Raw genomic sequence first — 14,597 nt, forward strand, 5'->3', positions numbered from 1 at the left:
CAAATCCAGCTGAACCAATCCAGTTTTTATTAGTGGTACCTAGAATAAATGGTACAAAAGCCAAACTATTCTCTTACCTGCTGCTGTTTTCTGGATCTCCAAGGTTACAGATGTGGGAAGGCATTGCATAAGCAAGCAGATTTCCTCGTACGTCATCTTACTGACTGGGATGCTGTTGATGGTGGTAATCTCATCTCCTACAGCCATCTTGCCCATGGATCCCTAATACAATGACAGATGCAAGGAATTTATAAATACACCTCAGAAGCCCTGCTACAGGGGCAAAGATTGCAGAGAAGCAATTAATGGCTATTAACATTCTCTATTTCAATCACTGCAGAGCACAGGTACCTCTACTGTCAGTTTGCCAACATATAAATAAAAAGCAGACTGTGCTTTTGCCAGGAGAGGAATTAATGATCAATCTCATACAGGAAGGTCAAAAGAGCTTCTGGGTTCTCTGAGAGATCAGTATCAGGATGGAGGACACAGCCTCTTTCATTTAAATGAACTGGGCTGGATCAGACCTGGTTTCTTCAAGACTGAAACTGTTTCATGTAGGAATTACATTCCTCGTCACAATCTCTCACTGGACTAAGTGGACTCTTCTACATTATTCAGTTGGAAAGGGAATAAGCTCTTAAGGTAAAAAACAAAGTACGTTTCTTAACACTGCATAGTACATAAGAAAAAGAGGTGGGAACGGAACCCAAACCCCCAACTTTTACAGCCCAATCTGAACTACTGATATACATCCCCTCCTTACACTAGTGGCCCCTAAATAGATTAAAAATGCAACGTGATTTTGTACTCCAGAATATCATTCTTTCTATGTCTGCACCATTGCATCTAAGTCAGCAATTCCACGTCCAGCATGAAGCCAGTATCCACACTAATAAGAGCAAGTAAGAGACAAAGAAGATCAGTGCATTACTGGTAGTATCACACCTCTCGGCAAACCAGGCCAGCACGAGGCCTCCTAGTACCAGATTTGTATAATACAGGGATACACGCATATAAAATAATAGAGAGGGATTTAAAATACTTTCTAAGTTGCAACGTAGCTCCTCTCTTAATAAGCATCTATATCACCAGGACTTACTTATCTTGTGTTTGCCTCTAGTAAAAATAAAGACAACAAAAGAACAATGCTCCCTCCAAGCTGTAACTCTGAGTGTGGATCAGTCCATCTCAGAACATCTGCCTCTTGACTTTCTCTGTTTTTAATCAGCCAGGGTGCACTTCTGAATCAGAAACATTTAATTTAACAGGCGTTTCAGAACAGTATGGGGTGAGAATTTTTGTCCAGCAGAGACAAGTCCCTTGCACTTACTCTCAACAGATCACTTCTTTAATCACAATCCCTGCAAAGTGAAAACAAATCACAAGGCAATCCAAACTAAAAAATTACCCTTTCTGCTGCTCCACCTGGTCGCAGCCCTGTGACCACAACTTTTAAGGGCATGGCTTGGATTTCCAAATCCAGGCCAAATGACTCATGCTCGTTGCGAACCAGGGTGACAATTTCACCCTGGCACTGGCCTGTCCCATCAGGTGCTTCACATTTCTTGCTGTGTGGGAGCATCCTCGCAACAGGCTTGTTGTAAGAGCCATGCTCCTCCATCCTCTGTCTCTGAAGGCTTCGACACTCAGTGCTCATCATGCTTTTCACTCTCGTGACTGCTCTATGCTCCAGTTTTGGTGATCTCTTAGATTCCAGCTGTGCTTCCCGGAGCTCCCTCAAACTCAGGCTGCTGAGACGAACTTCAGGCACACTTGAGTAGTCAAATGCTATGATAGGGAAGAAAGGAGAGTCAATTTGCTCTGGTGTGCTGTCTGCAGACTCCACGGAGTTGCTGAAAACAGGGGAAGATGTCTCTGTGCTAATGTATTTAGGTGACTCACTGTCCTGGCTCTCATCATCAATTTCTACAGATGACGTTGTAATGACGATGCCAGCATCCTCCTGGCTCTTGACCCTCTGGCTTCTTTGTGTATGGGAACTTTCATCATCATCACTAGCATCACCATCATAAAAAACAACCCTCCTCTGTCGATGAAAGGGGCTGCGGGAAGATTTGGGGCTATCGCTAAGGATGCCAGGTCGGACAGACTCCACATGCTTGTTGTGAGGACCAGATGATCTCCCACTGTTTGGAGAAGACAGACCATTTGCTTTTGCCAGTCCTGCTTCTCTAGCAGCTAGGAAAAAAAAAAAAAAAAAAGAAAAGAAAAGAAAAAAAAAGAAAGTTATATTATAATTGCGTTTATCAGTGTTTTTTTAATGCATCTGACTGCAGCAGAGGACATGTGGCATTGTTTGCAGGGAAGCTTAATCTCTCCTCAGAAAGCAAAAAGCAGGTTTTTCATGTCCTCCCTCTAGCTAAAATACACAGCAAGAGCAATGGCAGATAGCTCCAGAATTTATGGGTAATTCCTGAAATCAGCTCATGGCACATCTGGTTCTATTTTAAGCTTATTTCTAAATTATGACTATGACCCAAAGAAGAAAGGGATGCACATACACATGTGTATTTTACTTTAAACAACAAAATTTCTTTCACATCTTGCTTCAATCTATGCTACTGCCTGGATCAATTTACAGTGAGTGAGAAATGCTTTTTCAAACAAAAATACAAGCACATGACAATCAGTTTCAAATTAAAGTCTAATTAGCCTAAGAGTCCTTTTCACATCCTTCTTAGAAAGAACTGCATCTTCCTACATAGAAAGTTCACCCCCTCCACCCATGAAAATGCTTTTCAGCATTAAATAATGAATTTCCAGAGAAAAGTAAGTAGAAGACAGATTACTTCAGAAGCACAGGAAAGGGAGAATAAATACAATATCCTTTGAATCTGAAATAAGGTGCATCTCAATAAGGAAATGAAAGATTCTTTCACTCAATTACTATGGGGAGAAGAAAGATACATATGCAAAGTATCTGATGTCAGGTTGAACATTTGATTGTTTTTACATTGCTACACGTGACATTTTGAATTTGTTTATTTGGGGTTGCTGAGGACGCTTTAATTTAAATGTAATCAATCAGACGATCATATGCCATTTGGGAAAAAAAGAAACAACAGCAATGACAGTGTTGTCAATCTAGCATTGGCCAAGCCAATCAAATAAAGTCATTCTCACATAATCAGAGCAGCAATTTGGACAAACTACCATGGAAACAGGCGTTTATGTGCATTGTTGTAAACCCCTTCCGTCTTCCAGCATTTCAGATGATCAGCACCAGCTTGCACTATGCTGCGAGGCATTTCTTACCAGCACAGGAATCACCATAGCTCTTCCACAAAGCAAACTAGCACTCAGTGACTCTCCCTGCATTAACCAAATGACCAGACAAATTTCTGTCGCTTACTCAGGTTACCAGGAAGAAGAGAGCCATCATCCAGCAAACTGTTCCTGTTCTTCTGACGGAGTTGGTCTTCATCACAGGAGCCAGTTACAGCATCAGAGAATGGGAGCTGGCTTGTACCATCATGTGAGAAGTACTGGGAAAGCTCTGCCTCGGAGCTGACAGATCCCTGCTGAAAAAAAGCGAGGCTGGTGACCAGTCACTGACAATGCTTAAAGCCCTTCCTGCATGCAAACACCACAATTTTGACTCACATTACCCATTTCAACATAGGAAGTTTACGGCCAATTTTAAAAATACAGGGATTGACAGTATATTGAGGACCAAACTGTCAAACTTTGATGGCTAAAATGCAGCCTGTCAATATGCTTTTGGCCCACATAATAAAAAATAAATAAATTCCAAATTCCACTCCTTTGCAGATGTGGTTCAACACACAAACAAAGGATGAAACCACTCACTTCTGTACTTCCCTTCACACACCCTACGCACTGAGAGAAGGGCAGGGTTTGTACTTCTGGGCACAGACTGTATGGCTTCTCTGGCTTTCCCAGAAAAAAATGAGACTTTTCCACTGCAATAGCTACGGAGAGAGACCAAGTACTCAGCCTTCTGCCTTGAGAGGCTCAAATCTCTCCTGCTAACTAACTCCTGCATCAGCAGGAGCTTCCTGCAAAGCAGGGGTGCCTTTGAGGTGGCAGGAGGTAGGAACCCACAGCTTTCTCTGCCGTGCTCTGCACATTGCTCCCAAAGGTTATGGCCATGCAGGCAAACGGGAGCTCACAGCTCCAGTGTCATGATTTGAACACGTGGCATAAGAAGCAAACACTTTTACAGAGACCATGCAACAGGGAAAGAGCACAGAGGTTTGGTTTTGAACTCCCTGATCAAGTGAGAGCCTCGGTAAAAGCTGCATTTGAAGCAGACTGTTTGTATTGCATCTAATCCTTTTACCCGGCTTGCTGGCTCCAGGAAGCGTTTCATCGTCCAGCTGAGGGGAGATGAGGTCTCTCCTTGTTTGGCCTTCACACCAGGAGACGGGCTTTTTTGTACAGCTCCTGTTGGACGCAGTTTAGTTAGTTGCCAAAAAAATTGAAGTTGTGGTCCATATATCCAAACAAGCCCTTCATTCACCATCTGAGCCAGGGGCTGCGCTTAATCCCACTTGTTATCTGAATTGCCTTCATAAAGTGAGATTTATTTAACATTTCCCAAGCTCTCCCTCAGATCAGGTGAAACATTATCACAGAAACACATTACTCCAGCCAGGCCCAGGACTGAGCTATGAACATAAGATGAGCAGGAGACAGCCCCCCTCGCCTGCTGAAGCACACTGCTGACTAGGTGCAATCACAGAAGACAAATTAGCAGCCAACAGCAAAGTCTACTACAAAAAAAGGTCTTAGCTGACACAGATATAAGGGTAATTACAAAGCTAACATTTCTGTCTGAAAATCAGCTTACTGATCACTTTGCCATTGCCAAAAGTTTGCTTTCATTGGTAAGATTTTAGTAACTGCTAAATCTGGAGTTCAAAAATAAACAGCAAACAGACAAATACCAGAGAATACTTTTTGATGTGATCCCAAAGATTAAAATTAAATTAAAACATATAGTGGTGTACAAAATATCTGGACTTTTTCAAACTGTTACACTGATACTTCTTTGTTGTTGTTTTTTGCTATCCATATGGGTAAGTGTACCCAGATGGAGTTGATTCTTCCTGTCCTTTCCCTACAGGGGTAGGGCAACCACCTCTTGGCACCCCTACTTTCAGATCATGGCAGGCTAGTAAAACCCAAAGCAAGCTGGGGTTAGGTAGTTGATTCATCTGAATCATCTAGATTCATCTGAATTCATCTAGATAGTTGATTCATCTGAAACAGATGTTTTAGCCAAAATTTTTTCAGTGGACAGAATGATTGCATTCCCCAAACTTGTCTGCTGTTTTGAGGGCCCTCAAAAGATTGCTGATGTTGGGGAACCCTAGAGCATGTCCCTAAACCTTCCCACATCTGGAAAAGGACAAATACTTAGTAGAAAACATGCTGCCACCTGTGACATGAGAGGAGCTTGTGTCCTTGCTCTCTCGGTGAGTAGTGCGTGCAATTGCTTCATCCATCTCCTGCTCAGAAACCTAAAGTTGAGTGCAAGAGATTAAACTGGGTAGAAGAAATGAATATGGAAGTCTCACCACTTATTACTACAAATGCATGACTCATTTCTGCTATACTATATTTAAAGCCACTGTAAAGCAGACATAGTTGAGAGCTCCTAAGTCTTGGTCCCCTGACTCAGACTCTCTCTGTCCCACCACCTCACAGAAACCAGGAGGCAAAAGCCAGCTAAATTCATGAAAATGATATTGAAGTGTCATGTTACGCAAACAAAACTGCAACAGACTTGAAGTCAAATTATGCCATTACAGGACAATAGTAACTTAATTAAATACTGTATATTGATTTATTGAGAAAATATTACTTTAAAATAGACAAAGACTGCTTTGCACAAGCATACGTCAGCAACAGAAGATATTCTACTCTTAACGTACCGGAAGAATACCAGACTTTCCAAGACATTAGCTGTCATTTTAATTTTAATTTCTCTCTTTTTTTTTTTTTTAAAGAAAAAAAACTAAATCAGTAATTAAATTAGTACTAAATTAGTAATTAGTGTTCTTCTGGGTTTAGAATAAATACTGGTTTACCATATTTGCTAATTTTCTCCTGAATTATTGCCATGCACTTAATTCTTATTACTGGCAAACTCCATATAATTTCAGAACAGGAAAAACTAGTCTGCAAGAGTATATATTTAAAAACAGAAAGTGAGTTAACTCTGTCAAAAGTAATTTCTGTACTCACTGCTTTACATGAATTAAAATTCAGCATAAAGAGAGACCAGAAACTTGAATCTTTCTGAACCAAGAAGATTTGAAAGATTCTTAAGCAAACTCAGCAGTTTAAACATAGTTTAAATGCCACATTCACTCAGAATAACAAGAAGAAATAAAATGTTGTGGTGTTTCTCTTGGAAGTACATGAAAACACCGAAGTGAACACATTCAGCAACAAAATGTACTGTGGACCTTTTGTGTCATAAAATGAGAGATTAAGTATAAAAATGTCTAAAACAACATGAGCCTTTGTAGAAATACATCTGTTTTCAGCTTGTGGCATGACCTTACAGCAAACCAAAAGCCTTTGGGCTCCTGGGGCACAGGGAGTCCCTACAGGACATGGACCAAACCCTGAGTGTGCGCTCAGGACATTTATACAAACCATTAGGTACAGGATGTCCCCAGAGCAAAACCAGGTGCTGAGCAGACTGCAGTACTTGTTTAAAATTAACCAGAAATCCACACATCTGCAAGCTCTGCCCATTATGATTCTTTAGCATCCTCCACACCTCAGGCAAATCAAACTGCTTCTGTGGAAAGTGACAAACTAGTTCTTAACTACTATTTGCAGGTTGGGGTATTATTAAGAAAAAAATAAATTAATTCAAAAACCACCAACAAAGCACCAACACACAAAAACTTCTTTAAATTCTTCAGTGCTGTCAGAAAAAAAGGCAACAGCAATACAGGATAAATATGGCTTCCCATATGGAATATTCCTTCAGAGAACCAACTATAAGGGACTTTGGATTCAGTATTGCCTGTGGTGGAAATGCTTTAGGGTCCCTCCAGTTCAACTTTTAACTTTACTTAGCAATTCTTGGCAAAGGATTTGTTGTCATTTTAAATATCACTTATGGAAAACTGTAATAGGATCCACTTAATAGTTTCCCTCTGTTACTGAGTAATGGCAAGCAATTAGCTTAACTCAGTTCATCTCAGCAGATACCTGGTTAGGTCACTCATCGGCTTTCAAGACACCACCACAGTGAGATGAAGGATGGAAGAGAAGGGGAGGCTCCACACCATGGAGTTCTTATTTCATGCTACTTATAGACTCTGAGAAGTCTATATTCCTTAATAATGCAATCAAATGGAACCATCATGCTGGTTCAGCACAGCATACAGACTCTCTAGAAATACTGTTATCTTAGGCTATAAGCCCAATTCTTACCCCTCTCGTGCTTACCTTTAACTAGCAGAACCACAGCCTCTTTCTTTTTAGCACCACATGGCCTCACAGCAACAATAATAAACTCTGAGCAGTAGGACCCTATTTGTCTATTGTTTGTATATTTGATTTAGCAGAAAATACACAATTAATTATAAAATAAGAAATCTGAGTTCTCCTAGATATGGATTTATTAAGGCCTCTATTTGTAGTTACGAGTTCAAAAGTCAGAGCTTTCTGGACCCACTAATGCAAATATTTTTACAGCTTCAGTCCTGTTTAAACAGGAAGGTTTTGTACACTCACGAAATTCTTTGAAATATTGAAATAAAAGAAGTCATTATTCCCTACAGCTTGGTTAAAAGGGCTTTATCTTCTATCATCAATTTTTAAAAATTGATTTAAAATAATCACTCACTCTGTAAACACAGGCTTATTTTCAAGCCTCCCTTGCACAGATTTCACAGTAGCAGTACATTCCAGATTCCCGTTTTTTAATTCCTGATGGAAAACTTTGATCTTTGGATTTTTTGCGCTTTTTTTATATTAAAAAAAAAAAAACAACAAAAAAACAATAAAAAACAACAACTGTATTCCTATTAGTCTACTGTAGTTGATCAATTCAATCTGTTGATATTTATATTCTGGGTCCTAAATTATATTCCACTCACAGAAAAACTGCAAAATAACCTTAAGGAGGAAGAAGATTTGTTGCCACTTGTTCCAACTATGAAGAAAGATGGAAGCACTTCACTCAAGCAGTTCCAGGAAAACTGCCTTTGATCAGTGGGTGATGAAGAGAAAAGCAGCAAGGAGAGTACAGCATTGTGACAACTTACAAAACCGGAAGGCATCATGTCCTTTATCCTGCCTTCTTGCACAGTACATGCCACAGAGAGAAAAATCCGATACTCCTCATTTGCCACCTTCCCAGTAGCAAGACTCAGATTACAGGACCAGATCAAAACAGCACAGATACGCTACCATGTTTTCTCCTCACCTTAGGGTTAGGGTGCCGACTAATGATAAGGCTAACAGGACCTGGACCACATTCGCTCAGAATGGCGTAGGCTTCGCTTAACGCCGCATGACGCAGGCTGACCGAATCTGCCTCCAGGATCTGATCGCCCCGACTGCGGAGAGACATACAGCCAGTTAATCGCATCCGCCTTTCACAAAAACATTTGTGCTTTTGACTTGTGGCCAAACTTTTCCAAAGATACTTGTATCTGGAAAAGATCTGATTTGCAAAGAAGCCAGTCTTGCTCTTGCTCACAGTGACGTGAGTGCTTTAAGTCCTGTTGACTTTGCGAGGGCGGTCCAGCGATCCCTTCTGTACTTACCGTCAGTGCTACAAACCCTATTAAATCAACAGAGAAAATTGGCTGCATTTGGACTACAGCAAAAGCAAATTTCAATTCTCCTTCTGCATTCAGATACTTGTTGGGCACTGAAGAGGAAAAATTAGATTCAGATGGGCAGTTCCTTCCCATCATATTGAATTACTTAACAGCAACACTGATAAGAAATTCATGATTTAGATACAAATTTATGAAATTACTCCAGGAATACATTGAGCAAGATAAGCGTATATTTGTTTCAAATTAATGTACCGAACCCATTAGAGAAAAAGAGAGAGAGAGAGAGAGGAAAGCATAGATTGTTTAGGTTTGTTTTTCCAGTTTCATAACTCTTGCTCATATTGCTTAGACATCTGGAACTGTTCAAAGAAAAGATCATCAACTAGGGATATCATTAAAGCATTCTCCATAATTACTGAAACATTTGCTTTAAATAGACACTTAAACAATCCACTACTGCTGATTTATGTTGGGTTACTTGTGACAATGGAAGTGAGCTTACACTGTGAGGCCACATGCCAAAAGCAAATTAGCAATTGAACATGGCAGCCTTCAGTAGCCTGTACTCTGGTGAAGGCTCACGAAATAAACGGATGACCTGACAATTAATTGTGTCATTGCTTTGCCTGCCTTTTAGGTTGAAACACCTATTAGAAACTAAAAAACTGAAATCGCTTTCACAAACATATAATTGAGAGGGGGAGCTCAGACACAGAGAGACTGAGTTGAAAACCTTTCTAGTATCGTAAAGTCGGTATCTGATTAACGTGGTTTTCCGAAATCAAAACCATCCTGTAAGTTTTGGCTTACGGAGCCATAAACCACTGATGGGACAACAGGAGCAATGTCTCAAAGAAGCAAGCTAGAAAACTGGGAAGCATGCCTGGATATAATCAACCATTTAAACCTAATAAATGATGCAGCTGTTACACACAGACACAACCAGCACTGCAATCTTTTCCAAAGAGGCTTACAAGAAACCAAGTTGGCATTGAAGAACTGTTTCCTATAGACATTTCTGTATGGTTGGAACTTTTAAGTTGTTTTTTTGTTGTTGTTGTTGTTTTGTTTTGTTTTGTTTTGTTTTTCATTCTCTCCCACCGCCTCCAACCCATGGGTTTGCAGGGATGTAACTACCAAATTATCTTCTTCCTTATTCCAAAAGCCAAATCGCTCTATCACAGTTTTCCTGGTGAGCAAGTAAACAGAAAGCACTCTGCCCATCACAAAAGCAAAACTATCATGTAAGTCCTCTACAGCAGCGTTCAAGCCACAAGTTCTGCGTAGATTATGTGGTCCCAGCGTGCCTTAATAACATCCTCCTCTCCTGAATGATGCTCCCAGCACCCAACATCATTTATGAACCAACACAGAAAGGTGGAACATCTCCCCCCAGCTCCTCCAGGTGACTGAGCTTCTAATAGAACTCTGCACATGCCTGAGCAATCTAGGGTCTCTGGCAGCTACTCTGATAAAAAGACAGAAGGCTGCTCTTTTTGCTGCTCCCCTTTCTCAAAGGGTGCTATTAGGCTTGGTCATCTATATAGAGAATTAAAAAAATAATAATAAAAATTAAAAAAAAAATTAATGACCATGTTGCTTCCAGCACATAGAATAACATTTTTTGAGTATTAAATACAACTTTGGGGAGTCTTTAAATGGTTTCTTTTTGGTGAATGCTTTAGTATAAATCTCCTCCATGCTACAACAACCAACAGGTAGAAAAGAATTCTCAATCAACGTAAAACCACTCCAACACATTTTTGCTTTAACTAACCTTAATCTGCCATCCATTTTAGCGACTGATCCTGGGGCCAGGCTGTGAATGTATATCCCCGGAGAACTGTTTTCCAGAGTGAGACAACAGGCACCAATGCCAAGTCCAACCCCTGGCTCTGTGAGAAACAAGAAGTACAAAGAGAAGTGTTGTTATTCCCCACACATTGTACTCACGCAGGACACACAAGTGTTTGTGTTCCCACATCCCATCTGGAGACCAAGACTCATGTATTGTTTCAGGGTTGGCCTTAGGTACAGCCAGCCAGGAAGCCGAGACCAAGAGTGGAAATCAGGACTGAAAATATCTGATCTTGCCTGCTTTCTGAGATCCACTTTTGAAAGGACTAACTCTGCTCCTGGCAAATTTTCAGTGTGCTTTGGGAACCACCTCAGACTGGAAATGTTGCACAAGGTCTGATCTGGTCTGAGGCACAAAGGACTGGGAGAAGCAATCCAACAAAGTTCTCACTTAGAATTATTAAAAAAAAAATGGCAGCACAGAAAACACCGCTAATGGCACTGCTCTCTTTTATTAAATACCTGCATGGCATCCATCCCTCAGCAAAGACTCATGAAGAAAGGTGAGAAGTTATCTCTGATTCAGTGACTCTCCAAATTTTTAATCCAACCTTTAAAAACATCTCCAAGTCTTTAAAGCAGGCATGCTTGTCCCACCACAAAGAGTATATGCACTAAGTGTCCCTTGTGCAATTATTGATAACAAGACCAGTGCAATTATTGATAATGAGACCAATCCTCATGCAGAAGTTCAAGCAGCTCATCTGAGCAATTCTGAGCACTCTGCAGGGATTTGTCTTATTCAGGGCTGCTCTTCACAACAAGGGCACAGTCATTTGGGCTGCTGAGGCTAATTCACATTTTGCCTGGTATCTCCCAGCCACCTGATTCATTCTCCCAGTTCATTCCAACAGATCCTCACCTTTATTGAGTGTCACATCCATGACAATCCTGTCCTTTGGGCCGGGGCCTTTGCGGCTAGAGGAAGAACCATCTGTCTCATCGGGGCCAGGGACCGGAGTGCCACCACTGGCACTGGAGCTGGGGGAGCTGGAGCGGCTCAGCAAGGTGGGAGTCGCACAGGGTGTGAGGCTTGGGCTGCGCAGGCGTGTGCGCACGGTCAGGGTCACCACACCTTTCTTGAGTTGCTAGACAGACACCAGAGAAGCCAGTAAGGTGACATGAAAAGCCAACATCTGCCAGTAAACCTATATATATTAATTGTGGCAAGCAAAAGAAGTTGCTAAAGGTCATTGAATGAAGAGAAGCATGAACCTCTCACACACTACATGCATGCTACCTTAAACCTCTGAATGGCCTCTTGATGGGTCAGCCCTTGTAGAGATTCTCCATTAACTTCTAGGATTTCATCCCCTGGTAATAAGATACAAAAAAAAAATAATATGTCAGCAATACATAGACTATAGAAATGTAAAAAAAAATCTGCTTATACATAAGGCAACCTGCTACTATGTGGATTACAATTAGCTGCTCAGTAAAAAGCTTTCTAGTACTCTCGGTTTATTTTCATTTGTCTTAATGCCTTTAGAATTTAATAATGATAAATTTGTAAAGACTGCTCTTCAGTAGAAACCCTTAACTTGGCATTCTCATACTAACAAACTGAAATCGTCATAGATTTTTACTGAAGTCTGAAAATAGATGCTCGTAACATTAAGTCCAACAAGACTATAAAATTCCCCTTCTTTTGTGAGCATCAATAAAAGAAATGAGAATCTAAGTGAAAGACTACAGCACATTACTCCACAGCCTGTTCAGAAAAAAATAGCCTTGCATACATGTGCAGAAAGCAAATGTGTTCCTCTTACCAAGCACCTGTGGAGGGAGAAGCAAGTAGCTTACACACTGCAATAGCAAATGCCCTTCTCACCCCAATGAACATTTCCCATGATATTTCTACCTGCTTATTACAAGCTTCCAGTTTTGGATCTTACTACTTATACCCAGCTGTGTTGAACCTCTTTCATTTCAGTAAAAGGAGGGCAAAGTGAGCAGGAACCAGATCCACTTTCTGCAATTTTACTTCCATCTGTGCAAAATTAGATGAGGTGATGTCATCAGTCATGTCTACCCCTTCTCTCTCTCTTTTTTTTTTTTTAGCCCCAGTAAAATATAAAATAAAAATAAATTTAAAAGTAGTTTGTGAGCTCAGAATATTCTGAGAAGGATCACTGGGTTTATTGGACAGCTGCTACTTATTGGCTTCCCATGGTGAGTGCACAACCCATTCTGCAGGGGCACAAGCTTCCCTCTGGCAGTGAGCTGGAGAGCTGGCACCAAAAGCAGCCTCAAATACAAGTGTGATGAGATGTAAAGATGGAAGTGATGATATGAGAAGGATAGAAGTAACACAGGAACAGCTTTCTGTGGAAGAGAAATTACCCATCCCTTAACAGAGGATTATAGACCAACACTCTAAACTTGTGGTCACTTTGTACTTTTAACTGCCTAAGTGTCTGTCTGGCACAGCAGGACTCAGATTAGGGTCCAAACATGCCCAGAACAGGCTACACATCCAGCTCATAGATTGAGACTGGAAAAGTAGTAACAAAACCAGGAGATATCTGCTTCTCTAATGAGCTGCATGATCCTACTGCCAATCTTGTCTTTCCTCTTTTCTTTTTCTGGTGATGACTCTTACTTGTTGATTCACATCAAAATCATACCAAGAGTCTCATAAAACACCGGGGCCCAAAAAAGATTCCCAGGCACGCCACCCCTTCTCGGACCAGCACTTTTAAGCCAAATGTTGGCTGGATACATACACTTCATTGCTATCGATGACCCTTTGTATCTGAGGAATTAGAGGTTAAGGCTTGGGCAAATAAGGTTCACTGAAGGAAAAAGCAACTTCATTCTATAGCTTTCCCTCCTCAAAACACAATATAATCAAGTTAACGCTTGTGACAGATCTTCCCCAGGATGGACAAACAGGGTGTGTTACAACCTCCATGGCCTCTTGCTGATGGCCAGGTGCCTAAATAAAGCTATACTTAAATTTTTCTGCTGGACTGAAAGAGTATCCCATTCTGGTCCTTTATATACAGTCGAGTTGTCTCTGCTGTACCTTCTTTAAGCCTTCCATCAGCAGCCGCTGCTCCATTTGGGAATATAGTCTTCACAAAAATCCCCATGCGTCCACGGGCAGAATCCTGACCTCCCACAATGCTGAATCCAAGACCCTGAAGAAAATGAAGGAGAAGTTGCACAGCTGGCACTTTACTCTATCATCACCTGTCTGAGAAAGGCTGCCAGTAATGTACAGACAAAGGAGAGATGAAGACCTAACAGATTCTGATGAATCACATTGCAGTTTTACTCTCTGCTGGCATCTCCTGATTTACATTCATTCTATGCTTCCCAGCCCAAGAAAGTAGCAAAAAAGAAAAAAAAAATAATGCTATTTCAAGATTTTTTTTAAGCACTGGATCAAAAGCTTTATGTTATCCTGTTCCAACTTTAAAAACTGTAACACATTGCTCTTAAATTGACAGACAGTAGATTCCCACCCCTGAGATCTATATCCAAGATTAACTGAAGTTTTCTTCACTGTCACAGATCCTGCTTTTCTTCAGGAAAAAAAAGCTTAAGAGCATGACATGAGGTCAGTGCTGTAATGTCAGGAATGTAGCTCAAAGGGGGCTGGCATGGGGGGGCTGTCACGCACATGTACATTTTTAATTATTCTGGAGACATGTACCACAGTGTATTTAAATAAATGGAGCCCCAGGGCTCCATCTGTTAGCTCTTGCCCCCGTGCTGCCCTGGCTGGCTGCAGGACTGGCTTGTGAAGCTCATTGGAGAATGGATGAGCACAGCAGAAAAACCTCTCCCCCTTCTGCTGAGCTATTTCCCAGCCAAAGCACTTCCTTGATCCACCCCCCCATATTTCTGCTCTTGTCACCGCTGTAGTGGTTACACACTAAAGAGAAACGTCACCTACCAGGTGGACAGGGTAAGTGTGAACCTTGTTGT

General features: G+C 41.1%; 1 protein-coding gene across 1 annotated transcript in view; it reads right to left on the reverse strand.

Moving 5' to 3' along the window:
- The window catches only part of PDZD2 (PDZ domain containing 2), a gene marked incomplete at both ends in the record, with an annotated part of 133,474 nt that overhangs the window by 16,804 nt on the left and 102,073 nt on the right, over positions 1-14,597 (reverse strand). Inside the window, 10 exons of the mRNA XM_084305802.1 lie at positions 78-222; positions 1,412-2,202; positions 3,377-3,545; positions 4,328-4,431; positions 5,429-5,510; positions 8,444-8,576; positions 10,582-10,699; positions 11,524-11,749; positions 11,902-11,975; positions 13,690-13,804. Of these exons, the coding sequence (XP_084161928.1) occupies positions 78-222; positions 1,412-2,202; positions 3,377-3,545; positions 4,328-4,431; positions 5,429-5,510; positions 8,444-8,576; positions 10,582-10,699; positions 11,524-11,749; positions 11,902-11,975; positions 13,690-13,804 (1,957 nt within the window). The remainder of the gene's footprint in view (positions 1-77; positions 223-1,411; positions 2,203-3,376; positions 3,546-4,327; positions 4,432-5,428; positions 5,511-8,443; positions 8,577-10,581; positions 10,700-11,523; positions 11,750-11,901; positions 11,976-13,689; positions 13,805-14,597) is intronic.

The sequence above is a fragment of the Netta rufina genome (assembly GCF_964035555.1).
Source record: "Netta rufina genome assembly, chromosome: Z".
In the NCBI taxonomy this organism is placed as follows: domain Eukaryota; kingdom Metazoa; phylum Chordata; class Aves; order Anseriformes; family Anatidae; genus Netta; species Netta rufina.